This window comes from Dermacentor andersoni, chromosome 1 (assembly GCF_023375885.2).
Source record: "Dermacentor andersoni chromosome 1, qqDerAnde1_hic_scaffold, whole genome shotgun sequence".
NCBI classification, from domain to species: domain Eukaryota; kingdom Metazoa; phylum Arthropoda; class Arachnida; order Ixodida; family Ixodidae; genus Dermacentor; species Dermacentor andersoni.
The window spans coordinates 149,056,736-149,072,106 of NC_092814.1; the positions used below are offsets into that span (position 1 = coordinate 149,056,736).

Genomic DNA, 15,371 nt, shown 5'->3' on the forward strand with positions numbered 1-15,371 from the left:
TTATCCATGATACTCGGATGAGGGGAAGCTGTCCTCTGCTAAGTATGATGTCTGGGACCTGTCATGCAGAATGACTCAAATGAGTAAGGAAGCTGTGTATGAGAGCTTCTATGTGTGTGTCTCCTTTTTCTTACTGTTGTGTTTTGCACTGTGCAAAATCATGGCACCAATCAGCATTAAACATGTATGCTGCTGAGCTTTGATGTCAACGTTAGCAGATAGGAAATAATACTGGTTTTTTTTAGCTACTGTTACTGTATGTTATGGTAGTTGGCTGCACTGGCATGTAAATATGTCTGCTGGTTTCCATTATGTAGCGGTTTATATGAGAGTTTAAGATTTATGTGGCCCAAGCTTATAAGGTGGTGGTGTGGAGGCTATGTATGCAAAAGGCATGCTTGTGTCCACTTACGCTTCCATACATTGCCTTTATAAATTGCTTCTTTCCATTGTCGACTTGACTGTTGTGACACTGTAGGCATGACATCGTAGGCAGAGCACTGAAGGGTGTGAAATAGCCTTATAATCCTTTATTGTGCCACCTTTCATGTAAGTAGTGAAAGTAATGAAAGTGGGCTTAAGTATATGGTGTGCCAAGCATTTTAGGTCATCATGTGTGGTAATATGCAATGGTAACAGTGTTTGGAAGTGAGGTACTATTTTAACCCGAAATCATTTCTACAGAATTTAGTACAGAAGATGTTACTATCGAAACACCGCAGTCTTGGTGTCGGAAATATTCTTTAGGATTTAAGCTTATATGCCCATTATATGCCCCATTACGCGAAAATCCATCGGCGTAGTCAGCGTGACTGAAAGATGGTATCAAAAATGGTCACCAGCACAAACAGTAAGAACATGTCACAAAATGCTTGGATTTACATCAAATTTTCAGAGAGGTTCCTGTAAACAAAGTAAATTAATGGCTTTGAATAGAAATTTTGGTAAATTTCTGTCTGGGTAGGAACTGAAGCCATGCCTCCGGGGTGTGAGACGAGCATGCTTGCTCGATGCCACGGCAGCTCCACAGTTCTCGTTGACTAAAGGTGTGCCTAGTGCGTGTGTCATTGCGCACGTGATGGCACAGCTAAGGTATAAAATAAAAAGTGTTATTGTCCAATTGAACGACACTAAGCAGTCCTTCGAGTTATGAACTCCTCACGGGCAAGCGAGCGCATTGAGATGCTTGGTTCATTTTGGTATGGCCTTACCGAGATGCAGTTAGAATGCAGGCGAGAGCTTGCGCGGACAAGGAATGCATGGGAAAACACATATCACCAAAGGGACTATAATGCTTTCGCATTCCCATGCCTAAGCAGTCTTAAATGTCTCTGCCGATTTTTTTTGGTACCTAGTTTTTAAAAAATACTATTTTCTTCATTTTTCTTTTTCAGCTCGCAACAGGAGACGCACCTTTATCAGCTGTTTGTTGCTAAAGACGAGCAACTGGAAATTCCTACTGTGCAGCAGCTCTTCCACCAGTCCATTCATGAATCCAAGCTAAAGCTCAAGGAGGTCAGCTCTTCTACACTTTTTTGCTATTTTTATTTATTCGAATTGTTTGCAGAATCCTATTAGTACTTTGTCCACTGTTTGACGTAACTTTTTTTTTAACAAACTGCTTTCTTTTTTGTTTTGCATGTATGTAATACTGCATACATTTTTGTATTATTATTCTCTTCCTCCAACACTGTTGTTTTTAACTTTCTTTGTTGTCAATTTTGCTTAAATGTGTCTAGGTGACAGTAGGCAGGCGAAGCTACAGAAGCACCAATGAACGAGAAAAAGGGAAACAGAGGCGCTTGATTTTCAAGGTGCTTTAAAGCAAAAGTCTAGTAGAACATGATTAGATCATAGTACTGTAGTGTTTTCTATGTCTTCTTTCAGGGATGTCACACAAATTTTTGTTGACTGCAAAACTACTACTGTGGTGCAGCTGTCCTATATGGGAGAGCATTTTTTGGAGGTGATTTGGTGGGAGTCATGTGATGCAAAGCATGATGACACGTTGCGTAAAGTCATGTGACTCGCTCAGCTCCTTAAGGCCCAATTCAGCTCAGCTGTATGCATGGTTTTGGTTTTATACCCGAGCCACTGCAGCCACATTTCAATGGGGGCAAAATTCAAAAATTCTCATGTACTTAAATTTAGGTGTATGTTAAAGAACCCCAGGTGGTCAGAACTAATGTGGAGTAGTCCACTATGGTGTGCCTCATTATAAGATAATGATTTTGGCACATAAAACCCCAGAATTTATTTTTTGAATGTTTACCAGGCTTGTGTGCCAAAAGGGGGCAATGGATGAGCTTCTGCTGGGCAGATACCTAATTGACGGCATTTAACATCCCAAAACTGGACAGCAAACTTTAAGAGACACTGTAGTGGAGCAGTCAAGGCTAATTTAAACCGCCCTGGATTTTTAAATGCGTAACTGAATTTAAGTACTAAGTACTTCTGCACAGGACAGTGTTCAGGATGGAGTCACGTCTGGAATGAAAGCCACACCCTCTTTTTCGCTTGCACAATTCCATAACCACTGTGCCGCCGCAAAGGCTCACTGCAGTGCAGCTTGTGGACCACTGACGAGAGGTTTGAGCACAAACACTGACCTCATAAAGGACGTGAAGCTCTTGATTGGCTAGAATCATTAAAGAAAGCCTACTAGGTCATCTGTTAATCATTATTTGTATAAATAATATAATAGAAATAGATACTGAGGTTCAATGCATGATGTATGCAGATGTACACAGTTTTTATCAGGTACTAATGTTGATGATTTAAAGGAAATAGCAGGTTGAATAATTTGCAATGATGGTCTGTTAAAAATTCTCTTCTATATAGACTCCAGCAAGACTATAACCACATATATTAGAGCTCTCTCAGCATTTATCTTGCCTTTGGAGGAAATGCAATAGAGATTACACACACATTTAAAAACACCAGGGTTATACAGGGTATCCCAGCTAACTTTAGCCAGAGTATAAAAATATGCCAATGCACTCTAAGACGACGCGACCAAATGCATGTTGCTGACTAGTGTATGTAGCAAGTCACAATATTTCATGTATTCTGCTTAATTGTATTATTAGTCAAGATGAATTAACCAACTTTTGAAGCAAGGAAGTTGGCAAACAATTCCAATGATAAAGTTGTATAGCGCTTTATGAAACGTCCGATTGAACAGTTTCTAACTTTCTATCTATTAGGTATTAGTGTTCTTCCACTTATTGCAGATGCCCGCGAAATGCAAAAAGATACCATCTGACATGCCCGCTTGCGCGTTGTGATTGCAGCGCTCTCAAATGTTTCACATACAAGAAAACATAGCATCTAGCAGGGTGTTCTACTGCTTAAAAGGCGACGGGGCAGTGACGCAGGTTTTCACTGTGCGATTTATGCGACCGATGTGCTTCCCTCGCGGCGATTCATGATAGCGATAAGCAGGCACTAAGGCAGCACCTGGCTGGGCAAAAGCGGGTACGAGCAAGAGAAGTCGGGGCTATGCCAAGATGCAGTTCTCACCCATGTATGAGTGTGAATGGTCAGGGAACAAGCCAAGGCACAGGACAGCTCTCGCCCAATGGAACACCTGACCGTGCGTGGTCTCTTCCCTCCTTTTATACCTTTTTCTTGCAGGTTGCACTGACCTTGCGAGGGATGGAGGCAATACCTTGTAATACCTTTCTGAGAAAATGTGGCAAAGCTCGTGTGGCTCCCTCTGTCGCGTAGTCACACAACTGCTCATATTTATTTTCTCTTTAAGAACATAGGTGGCGCACACAATGTTACACCAGCAGCATTCTGTATAAATTTAATTATAAAACATTTACTGTGGACACTCTGTAACAAATCCCTGCTCCATAGTCAGATATAAGCAAGAATGGAACCAATATTCTTGCAAGATCAAGCTATTTTAGCAAAAACATAAATCAGCCCAGTTTTCAATCAAAAAGTTTTTTTTTTAAGTACAACTGGCCAGTCTTGAGAAATAGTCTGACAAATAAATTGAATTCAATATTTGTTCTTAAGTTGCACCTGTATCCGATGAGGTCACTGCCTTTTGCTTATTACAGGCTCATTTGGCATAGACATAATGGCAGTCAAGAGCCCTGTGTTGCCACCATATAGTACATAAAAGTTTAATGTGCCATGGGTGGCTCCATGTATGTTTTCATCATATCACTAGCTTATTCTCTTTTTAAGTTGTCCTGGCTTTTGGTTTAAATGGGCCAGGTGGACTTGTGTTGTCCTGTGTCATTTCGCAGGTGATGCTTAAGTTGGCCTGATAGCCATTTGAATGTACTTGTTTTCAGTATGTGTGTATACCTCCTGCACACTATTTCTTGACTCATCATCTTGTTGCTGATAATGCTATTGCAAGGGCCTCCCTCAGAATGGCCCTTGCATACTTGTCTCGTGGCAAGTATGCAAAGGCATACTTTCCAAGTTGTGGCATGTCATGTTGTGATGATTCTCGCAATGTATCAGCGATACCACGTGACCCTCACCAAATCACTTCCATAAATACTCTCTAGTCCTAAATACTATTAATGTTCCTACTGTTGTTGCTGCAGTTAAAGAAGTATGTCATGAAGTATGCAAATTTAACTGTACTCTGTGCTTAAAAGTTATATGCCTCTTCAGTTTTGAAGTAAATTGCTAGTGTGATGTGAAAAGATGGGAAGCAGCCGCTCTATCAGCACCATTTGCAAAGGTATTGCTCAGTGAAAGCTTTAAATAGACATGTTGCTGGTTGTACATGACTATAAACAAATCTTTGAAAATTTTTATCATCACATACTCAAACCAAATATCTACGAATTGGATTAGAACTACTCCTTAGCTTGTATGTTAAATATATTTATTACCTTTACTGCAAATTCAAGATTGGCCTGTACTTTTTCTGAGAAAGATTAGTAGGAAAGGGAGACACCGAGGAGAGCTTTGCAATTTTTTAAATGGTCAATTAGGTAGCATGAAGGTACATTGTAATAGTAATAGCTTTCTATATACTTTCATACCTGCACATTTGCGTAAAAGGCGCAGGGCGGTGGCCATTGCGCCTAGTTCCGGCGCTCGCTGCTAGTCAGTGGTGCCAGCCAAGAATAGAGCAACCGAGGCGACAGCATGGCGCCCACTAGAGCTGGCCTTTTTTCATCGCAGCTTGTGTCACTTTGCTGAATCTTAAGCACCAGTAGCACCCTACACTGGCACGAACAGTCTCCCGCAGATTGTGCTTGCACAAAAAAAATATGTGTACAAGAAAAAAACGAGCACGAGATATTGTTCTTATTTCTCCTAACATACTTCCTTACACTTTAATATGCTGAAACTGTATGACATACTAGCCTAGCAAAAAAGCAATATGAAGTTTGAAAAGTGCAACACAAACACAAGTATTGCCGTCATTTGCAGTTAGAGATTGTGGTCCGTCTTGGCACCAACTTCTGTGCAAGCATTTTGGGGATGTTGTTCTTGTTCGTTACCTTCAGGGCAATGTTAGTAGCAGGGAGTGGAAAAACTTAGTCAGGATCATCTCAAACAACATATCGTAATGATTGGTGCCTGAGTACTTGGCCTTCACCCTGTCACAGCACTTGAGCACCGTTTATACCGAGGTCGCACAGCAAAAATTGCGATCTCACGTTCATAAACAAATGACACTCATTGAACATCAAGAATAACTAGCAGTCTGAGCTTTCAGGTTGCAGTATAAAGTCGACGAAGTTCCCTCTTCACGTTCAAATATGGTCACATTAATCTTAAGTTACAACAAATTATTGAGGACCTTAACAGCGAGAGTATAAAAGTGGGGTTGAAGATTAATATGCAGAAGACAAAGACAATGATGAATAGCCGGGCAAGCGAACAAGAGTTCAGGATCGCCAGTCAGCCTCTAGAGTCTATGAAGGAGTACGGTTACCTTGGTCAATTACTCACAGGGAACCCTGATCATGAGAAGGAAATTTACAGAAGAATATAAAAATGGGTTGGTGCACATACGGCAGACATTGTCAGCTCCCGACTGGAAGCTTACCATTATCAGTGAAAAGGAAGGTGTACAGCAGTGCATTTTACCTGTGCTGACATATGGGGCGGAAACTTGGAGACTGACAAAAGCTTGAGAACAAGTTAAGGACCGCGCAAAGAGCAATAGAACGAAGAATGCTAGGCATAACATTAAGATACAGAAAGAGAGCGGTTTGGATCAGAGAGCAAACCAGTATAGCCTATATTGTAATTGACATTAAGAGAAAAAAAAATGGACCTGGGCAGGTCATGTAATGCACCGGTTAGATAACTTTTGGACCATTAAGGTTACAGAATGGGTACCAAGAGAAGAAAAATGCAGTCGAGGACAGCAGAAGACTAGGTGGAGCGATGAAATTCAAAAATTCACGGGTGCTAGTTGGAATCGGTTGGTGCAGGACAGGGGTAATTGGAGATTGCAAGGAGATGCCTTCGTCCTGCAGTGGACCTAAAATAGGCTGCTGCTGCTGATGAATCTTGTGGCTGCTGTGATGATGCACAGAACAAGAAAGCCAACCAATTCTATTTCTTTGAGCAAGTGGCACATGACCAAAGCAATTTTTGTATAAAAGTAAGTTACTGAAATTCTAAAGTGAGCTATGAGTCCGTTAAGTGCAAAGCACAATGAACGTGCTAGGACAGGTTGGTCTGTACTTCTTCTGGAGGATATATGCCCGTAGCACAGAGAAAGAATAATTTAGGAGGCGCAGCTCGGCTCCTTCCCATGTCGTCATAATGTCGCACAGGGGTTCAGCGGTGGACGTTGTGACAACACCCCATACCTAATGCTGGGCAGCTGACGTATCGTCACATGACGGTTTGTCGAAGCCATCGAAGTGATGCAAAGGATCTGTTCGACACTGGGAGCGCTCTCGTTGTCTGGTCGCGTGTGGCTGCTTGATGCCAGTGCGCCGCCCTTGCATTAGATTCACGATGTGTGCATCTCTTAGGTAGCTATAGCTCAAGTACACTACCGAACAGGATACTTTTCACTAAACGAGACGGGAGCTATTACGTGCTCTTGCTAAGCTGGCCGGTGCGCCATGAGACAGGGAACGACCAGTACTGCCCCAAGCAGCAACAAAGACTTTTTCGGCTGGCCAAGGATGACTGCACCTCGAAGGTCAGCGTAGTATTTACGCCTGCTAACCATTCTGCCGGGTAAATGCTTTTAGCAGACGTAGTCGCTTGTTGTCAGTTCTTGAACCTTGCTTTCTATAGTCTCGGCCGTTCTTGCAGGTGTTCTAGGTCATTTAGAGCTTTGAAAGTTCGAGTATTTTTTGTGCAGGATTCATATTAGCTGTTACACTTTGGGACGAAGCATTGGTGCCCCATTTTTGATAATCAGTGAATGCATGCACAGTGAACGCTTACATCGTAGAGGAGCAGTGGAGGAACTGCAGAAATTATGAAGGAATGATTCTGACTGGTCGAAGTGAGCAGGAGATTCTGGTCTATTCTGCTGTTCCGTCTGTACACGTCTGCCCAAATGTGGTGCAGAAATATAAGTAAATTTTGTTTCGCCGCATAATAGCTATGTCTCGCATACTCTCACACTTTTTATAGGCATGATAATAAAGTAGAACAAATTCTAATTTTTGATTACATTATAGTGGACAGTTTTGTTCCTGTTCTATTCCTGTTCCTTCTGTTCCTACAACGTCAAAAAATTTGAAAAGCACCAAGTGCAGTTTTCTGTACGTGCACGGTTATGGTTGCCGATCGTCCGTTTTTTCTATATGCGCCTGGCTGCGATTGCAGATCATTTGATATCTCAAGTGCGCTAGTTTTTTGCTCTCATTACCGTATAAAAAGCACGTGATCGTAAATATAAATCTTGAATAAAATATTTGCACTATAAAATGGTCTACAGGTCTTTTATTCCTTGAGTGCAAACCGCGCTGGCGAAAAACTTTTATGGCATCATCCAACAACCCAGTGCAAGTGGCCAGAAGCAGATGATGCCGGGCACCATCGTAGACAGCGGCCACGTGTGCTCTGCTCCGATCGCGAGGGACAACAAAAGTAGTTCCTTATGGCATCATAAGGGGCGCTGCGCCAATGTTTGCCAACTCGCAATAGCACGTCTGAAGCTGCACGTCTACTCCTCACCCAGCATGACATTATCATGATTCGCGCTCACATTGGCGCCGGCCCATAGTTTTTCCTCCTGTGATTATTACTCAATAGCCCATAGACAACTTCACAGATGAAAGCAGCGACTGCTTTATACTCTGTAGGAGGACTTGTCGTGCTAGTTGGTGTTTGCGTAACGACATATAGTGCGAAGGCACAATCACGTCACATGCACACGCAGGTCGCAGGCACATTCCCCCACCCCCCCTTTCTTCTGCCTGTCATGTTCTCTGCTGGCCTAGCTGTGTCCCCCACATAGTCTGCAGCTCTAAGATAGGCTGCCGAATAAAACACGTCAAGTTTTACGTGTGGTGCGCCACCAGGATGGTTTATGAAATTTTCCTGTCTTGTGCAAAGTCCTATGTAGGACAAATATGCCGCTGTAGCAGTGACCGAATGAGGGAGCATGCTAATAACTCGAAGAAGGACTTGACTGTGCATCTTTCAGTGCACTTTAAAACCTGCTCTTGTGAGCCGTGATTTCATGACGTGAAGTTCCTGGGCAGAAGCAAAGACAAAACGGCATGTGAGCTATGGGAAGCATTTTACATAAAAGAAAAAGTAGTACTTGTGTAAGTCAGACTTCTGTTGTTTTGTTCAATGCGGAACATACTTTCTTTTAGATCTTTCAAATGATCTTGCTAGTTCTGATTATTGCCCTTTGTAGTCTACCCTAGGTGGCTGGTGGGCTTGCCCATATGGCGCAATATATATATATATATATATATATATATATATATATATATATATATATACACACACATACTGTATCTTGCTGTCTTTCAAATAATGTTGTTAGTAGTGCACCTGTGATGTATATCCCTGCATCTTCTTTGTGATTGTGCCTTCGCACTACAATATGTTAAGCTTTATACTCATTTTATCCTTTATCCTCAGCCACTGCTTTATCCAGGCAAATAAGTTTTGTCACATTTTAGACTTCCAGACGTGCACATGCTACCTTTATGCCTTTTCTTCCTGCTGGCCACAGCTTGCAGATGCTTTGATAGTGTTCCTAGAGAAGGTGGTGTCAGCCCAGAATGGGCGCAATGTAACGAGGCCAGGTGAGGAGGTTGAGCGATTGCGTGGGCACAGAAAGTGTATAGCAAGCTACGTAATCACCCTCAGGTGTTCTGTAAGCCTCCCTGCTAAAATACTTTAGTCTTAGTAAAGAATGATTAAGCAGTGCACACTTTTCAGGAACCAACTGTGTTTATATATTTGTTGCAGATTCCAAAAGCATTGATCATCCAGATGCCTCGTTGTGGCAAGCAGTTTAAGCTGTATGACCACATTGTACCGAGTCTGAAGTTGGACATTACAGATGCCTTGGAAAATTGTAAGTCCATGAAGAAATTGCGTGCATTGTGCAGTGATGTTTCTTATTTTTGGAAGAACTGAATGGGAAGTGCATTCTGACAAATGTGCTATGTGACTTTTGAAAAGTCTTGTTTCTTAGATTAGTAGAAAGAAAGTAAAATATTTCTTAAGTGAAAGCAATAGTTTGGTCTCGAAACTCCAGAAGTTCACTACAGGGCAATATGGGTGCATACTTGTACTCTTGTTTAGCACTTCTGCTCACTTTCTTCATGCACAGTGTGGGAAAAAAAAGTTCTTTCTGGATTATGTAATCAGTAAGTATTGTTGGAATGAAGGGTCAAAAAAAGGAAATTGAATTCTCAATAACGAAGCATTGCTGTGAAGCATTACTTTGAATATGAGTTGTTTCATTGACACTTACAAGCTTGTTCTCATTGTGCAAGCACAAGAACTTCTATATTAACGAAACAGAAAGAAAGAGCAAGAACCCTTTGATGTGCTAAGCTAGGGTGAATGGAGTTGTTTAATTGCATGAGATTCGGAGAATGCTTTTGACATAAGGGCCGATGTTGCTTTTAGATGGTGACATGTGACTTTTAACAAGGAGCCAAAAGAAAGCTATTCAACATAAATGTTGTGAATGTTGTCATGTGATGACAGCTTCCAGAGAGACATACCATGAAAAACTTGAGAGAAACAGACTTGTTATTGGGCAAATTAGTGTCCACACAACAAAGAAGAGACGACATCAGCCAAAGGAACAAGCATATGTGGCCGTTATCAAATTGAATGGGATTACCTAAATCTCGCATAAGCTATAGGCTCCATGGTGCACCTAATAACGACAAAAATAAATGGAGAAAGCTGCGCTAATGCACTTGCTACTGTGCATGCCATAGTAGAAATAAGGCAGAATAACCCAGCTCATACATGATTGCTTGAGCGATGCTGCCACATAGTTGGAGTTGGAAAGCTTTCACTTTCACTTTATTGCCTTGAAGGCCCCTTGCGGGGTATTACATAAGGGTCAGGAACTAAAAAAAATTGAAGACGTTGGTTATAATGTTAATTACAAAATACTGTTATTTTGTCCAGGAAGGCAGATGAATTGGTGATGGTAGTGATGGGGTAGGGAAGGCTGGTCAAGTCTGCTGCTGTGCGAGGAAAAATTATGACAAGAAGGCAACAGGTTGTGTACTTGAGCAAGCAATGTTTAGTAGATGGCCTGTGTGTATGAGGGTGGAAAACTAAGGCACATGGCAAAGAGAACTGGTATATAGAACTTGTGAAATAATGACAAACTCATGATACAGTGGAGATAGAATAGGGTGTCCAAAGCTCATTTCACTTTTAATGAGGACATGCTCATGTTATGAATATGATGAGTGAATGAACCTTATGGCACAGTTCAGCATGGATTCTAGTGCATTGATGAGGTGGGAGTTTCATATGGGCAATCCATATTTAAGTTGTGGTCTTACAAGTGTTGTTTATGCTAGTAGTTTTATTTGTTAGAGGGCCCCTCACCAGGCCACACAGCAAACTTGGTTATATGTTGGAAGTTGTTACGTGTCCTCTAGGGAGTGTTGTGTCGTAAAAATTTTTCAAATCCGCTCATTAATAGCCGAGATAAAAATTTCAGTGCCACGAACCCATGATTTCAGGAGGCGAGCTCCACTGCATAGCGAGACACTAGCCTCTGCAAACAAAATTCCCTCCCGGCGTTCTCCCATACCGGACCTCGAGGATTGCGTGACACACACGTCACGAGCCCCGCCTTCATTTTTTTTTCTCCTTGCTTTTTTGCAGTGCAGCGCACTTCCACTGATGGCGTTGCGCGCGAGCTGTTGTGATTGTCTCGTTTCGCGCAGTGCACGATTTTGCATGCTGTGCACGAGGACACCTGATTAGCGGTATAAGTCTGTGCTACACGAATACTGAGGCAGACAAAAGCGGATCACAGAGCATGATCTCGTGCTGGAACATGGTAGAAAATGGCATAGTTTCCATGTCTGCGCGACATGGGAACAAGCTGACGAAATGGAAGTACATCTCTCTTGCTGCGGTGCAAAGTAAAACAAAAACATGCAGGCATTTGGTTTGTGTGTTTTTTATTTCTCTAAGCTTTAATTTGTCTATTCTAGCAACATACTATTACACAAATAACAGATGTTGCTTTGAATAATTCCCGAAGTCGCATGTCACCACGAGACTTCACAGAGTGAACACTTCTACGTAGGCGCACTAGCACGTGTACGTCATCGTCCAGCTTGGAGTGTGGTGGCCGCGAAAAAAAAGGGAAAACAGCATACGGTTTGAAATTTCAGATCTTTACGATTGTTATCGCGCATTGTATGCTCTGTGCTTGTCAGCTCAAAATGGCCAGACCTCGTGAGGGGCCCTTTAAGGGGCATTACGATCATTCAGTTTTAGAAATCCATGGTTTTATTTGCATGTGATGTGACAGGGGGGCCACATGCAAGCACCAGTTTCAGTCTGCATGACAGCAATGCCTAGATACTTGAACATGTCCACGGTGTCAGTGGGGATATTAGTAATTGTGTAAGGGAAGTGGAAAGGATTGTGACTGCGGTAAATTGACGTTTAGTAGGGTTTAGGACGATTAGCCAGTGAGTGTTGAAATTGGATGAAAAGACATTATTGAACATATTGACACATTGAAGCTCAGATGAAGTTGCACCATCATTTGAAATTCTAATAGCATGAATTGATTTGGAGTTGATTACCTACTTGCCAGAGTTTTTTTGTTGTTATTGTTATTGGTTAACATGCGAGGTAAATCTAAGTGGAAAAATGGATGCTTCTGTTGGCAGATAGCTGCCAAGTAGGCTTGTTCTGCTTCATAATATTTTTACCAAGAGTTAATCATGGCCTTAGTTTAGTGAAGCGTAAAAGATGATTTTTTTTATTAAAATCTTTACGTGTGTTTGTGAACCATGACCAATTGCAATTAGTGCGAATTGAGATTGTCGGAATACACTGTGCTAGGGGTCATTTGTCTTATTTTGGAAAAGCAATCAGTTTTATTGTACAGGGCAATGCAATAGTTAAAGCCTGATTCAAATGTGTGGTAGAATGCATCCAATTAATTGTTGATTGTGGCTTAATTTACTTCATCATACAGGCAGACAATTTTCTGATCTGAGTGATGTACAGCAGTGGAGAAAGAGAAAACAACATGAATTTGTTTATGATCACTTATTTTGCACAGGTAGAATGGGAGACATGCTTTCGGGATGGCTGGTTAGTATGAGGTCTAGGGCGCTAGCAGTGTCATGGGTTACATGTGTCTGCTGGATTACCATCTATGAAAGGTTAAAATTAAGGCAAGCATCTAAGAATTCTTTAGTTTCTGTTATGGCTGTGCAAATACTGAATAGTAGATTTTTAATCAAAACCAAGAAAAAAAAGTGGAATATCGAATTGAATATCGAATATTTGAAAGTTTTTCACAAGTTTAATGCTTACAAATGTTGGGAAAGAAAACACGGTGCTGCACATGCTTGGGAGCCTCCTAGCATTGCATAAATGTAACAAGCTATCAGTAGCTTAGGTACATAGAAAGCACTGATTATAGCTCACTTCTAGTATATGAAGGTCTGGAAAATATTTTTTTTTATCAATAGAATTTCTGTTGAAAACTATTGAATCAGTGATGTTCTGTTGTACCGAATACCAATGGGGTTCTCAGTTTAATAGTGGACTGGTGTTTTGTGGCAATCATTTATTTATTGCATAGAAAGGTTTGTGTTCCAGTTTTTCTCCAAAGTACAGAAGGGCAATCCCAATGTTACGGCAGGTAGGTTATTGTAAAGCCAATCTGTGCAGCAGAGGAAATGACCGTGCATCACGTGACATAATCACCACTCCGTGCATAGCTGGCGCCGAAGATAAAAACCAGGTGCCGTCCGTGCAGTTTCGTTGTAAGGTTTGATGTGCATTTTGTCATCTGCCAAATAGTCTGAAATCTGGAGGGTACCGGCAAGTTCGTGCGACCCCCCTTCCCCGCCTACCCTTCTAGAGCACAGCTCTCAGGCGTCCATTCTTGCAGTGAATGTCGGTGTCCTCAGTGTAACCGAGTGAACGAGCACAGTGAAGGATGAAAGAGCGAATGCTGAGCGCAGTGGGTGATGAAAGACTGTGATGGCGAAGAGAGCGTGAGGAGGAAAGTGGAGGAGGATGGTATGGTAAAAGCATGGGAAGAAAAGCGTAGTGCCGCGTAAGACGGGCTCTGCAGCGACGATGCCTATGAGATGGCGCCAGAGTAGCGCACGTCTTCTGTTTACTGCAGACACCACTGATGCCACTGATACCATATATGGAAACAAAGCACTGCATGAGTGGAGGACTGTTTGCAGTGGCTGCTGTGAATCGCACTCATGCTTTACCTACGCGCTGCCTCTTGCAATCTTCCGATTCGCGAGGCAGTCGCGCCACACTTCGCTCTGTTTGCAACATGCCGCGCGAGGAAGATTGCCCACACCAGCCAATATATCGCGAAATGAGAACACGTATAGAGCTGTGCTCAAATTTCGCATTAGGGAGTATCATAATCGTCAGTGAATTTTTTTCCTCCTCCCCTTTTATTCATTCGTGTCCGTGCAAATGCATGCAGTCGGGTCATGACACTTTTGCGCCCGCCTTGTAAATTCAAAGCTAGTATTCTGACGGGTTGCTTGATGCTACAAAAAGACGTCGATATGCCTCTACGAACGGCGCTGGGAATGAGAGGCTGCCGTACGGTGTGTCGCAAAGATGACGGCTGTGAGCAACTTCCGTACACTGCCATCTCATACACTCACTTTCATTTGCGAGGCTATTTGTCGGCTTTCCGAGTGCTGTGCAGCTGCTACGAGTAGAACTCCATCGACTCGGCACCAAACCGTAACTGTAGTCGTGGACACCCGGTGAAGCAGTGCCGATTAGTCCTAATGGCCTAGGCAGTGTGGCCGTGACGAAAATTCGCCGCTGGCCGATGTGTTTACGGGCCACAAGCCGTCGCGGATTGCTTGCTACTAATATGTTCGTTGGGTGCCTAATCAATGACCGGTTCCGAGATCACGCGTGCCGGTTCGATTGACAGCTGTTGAAGCGGCGTGAAGTTCGTCGCCGCGTATTCAACCAGTGCCTCCTAGATGCCGATTCAACACAATATATCTGCATGCCTATCAGCGGCTAATTGGCCCGATATTCGTGCATGCTTTGCACTTCATTAAATAGCCGCTGTTATTGTTGCCATTCCCTCTGTCCGCATTGCGTTATCATTTCTATCGGTCCTCGACCTGGATGAACCTTGTACCGAGAGAGGTGGTCCCAGCCGACGCGGTGCCATTGCTGTGTGTGCGATCTCGCATCAGGTCGATGCCGGGAAGTGCTCGAAGTGACAGTCTACTACCGCGTCAGCTGGGGCGGCGGCCCGTCTGCGGCGTGCTCGCCACTTTTGTCCCAAAAACGAAGTGAAACGCTCGCTTGGGCGACATCGAGCATGAAGGGCTCCGCAGTGCACGTGACCTGTGGCACTGCGCCGCTCTCCATATCGAATACTTGCAAAATTGAATAGAAGATATTCGATTCATCAATTGAATTTTCGAACATTCAGTATTTGATTTGGTGATATACGAGTATTTGTGCATCCCTAGTTTCTGTACGACTTGTGCCCACGTAAGGGTAATTTGACCAATTAATGTAGGTAATTGAAGTCCCCTACGAGCAAAATGCATGCATTCAGGAACTTTTTTTTAAAAATTTGTTGAAGGTATTGTTAAGATCCCGAGGAAAATCAGGATTACTGTTCAAAGGAAGATGACTCACATTGATTGACTAGTAGCAGCTGCAGTTTTAGCATGGCACACAAGCTATAAAAT

The 15,371-nt window shown here is 42.7% G+C and overlaps 1 protein-coding gene across 7 annotated transcripts in view; it reads left to right on the plus strand.

Moving 5' to 3' along the window:
- Nucleotides 1-15,371, plus strand: part of CYLD (ubiquitin carboxyl-terminal hydrolase CYLD) — a 145,033-nt gene that overhangs the window by 119,165 nt on the left and 10,497 nt on the right. For all 7 annotated transcript variants that reach the window (XM_050192324.3, XM_050192325.3, XM_055062155.2 and 4 more), the window contains 2 exons: nt 1,395-1,515; nt 9,397-9,505. In XM_050192324.3, coding sequence (XP_050048281.2) covers nt 1,395-1,515; nt 9,397-9,505 — 230 coding nt within the window. The remainder of the gene's footprint in view (nt 1-1,394; nt 1,516-9,396; nt 9,506-15,371) is intronic.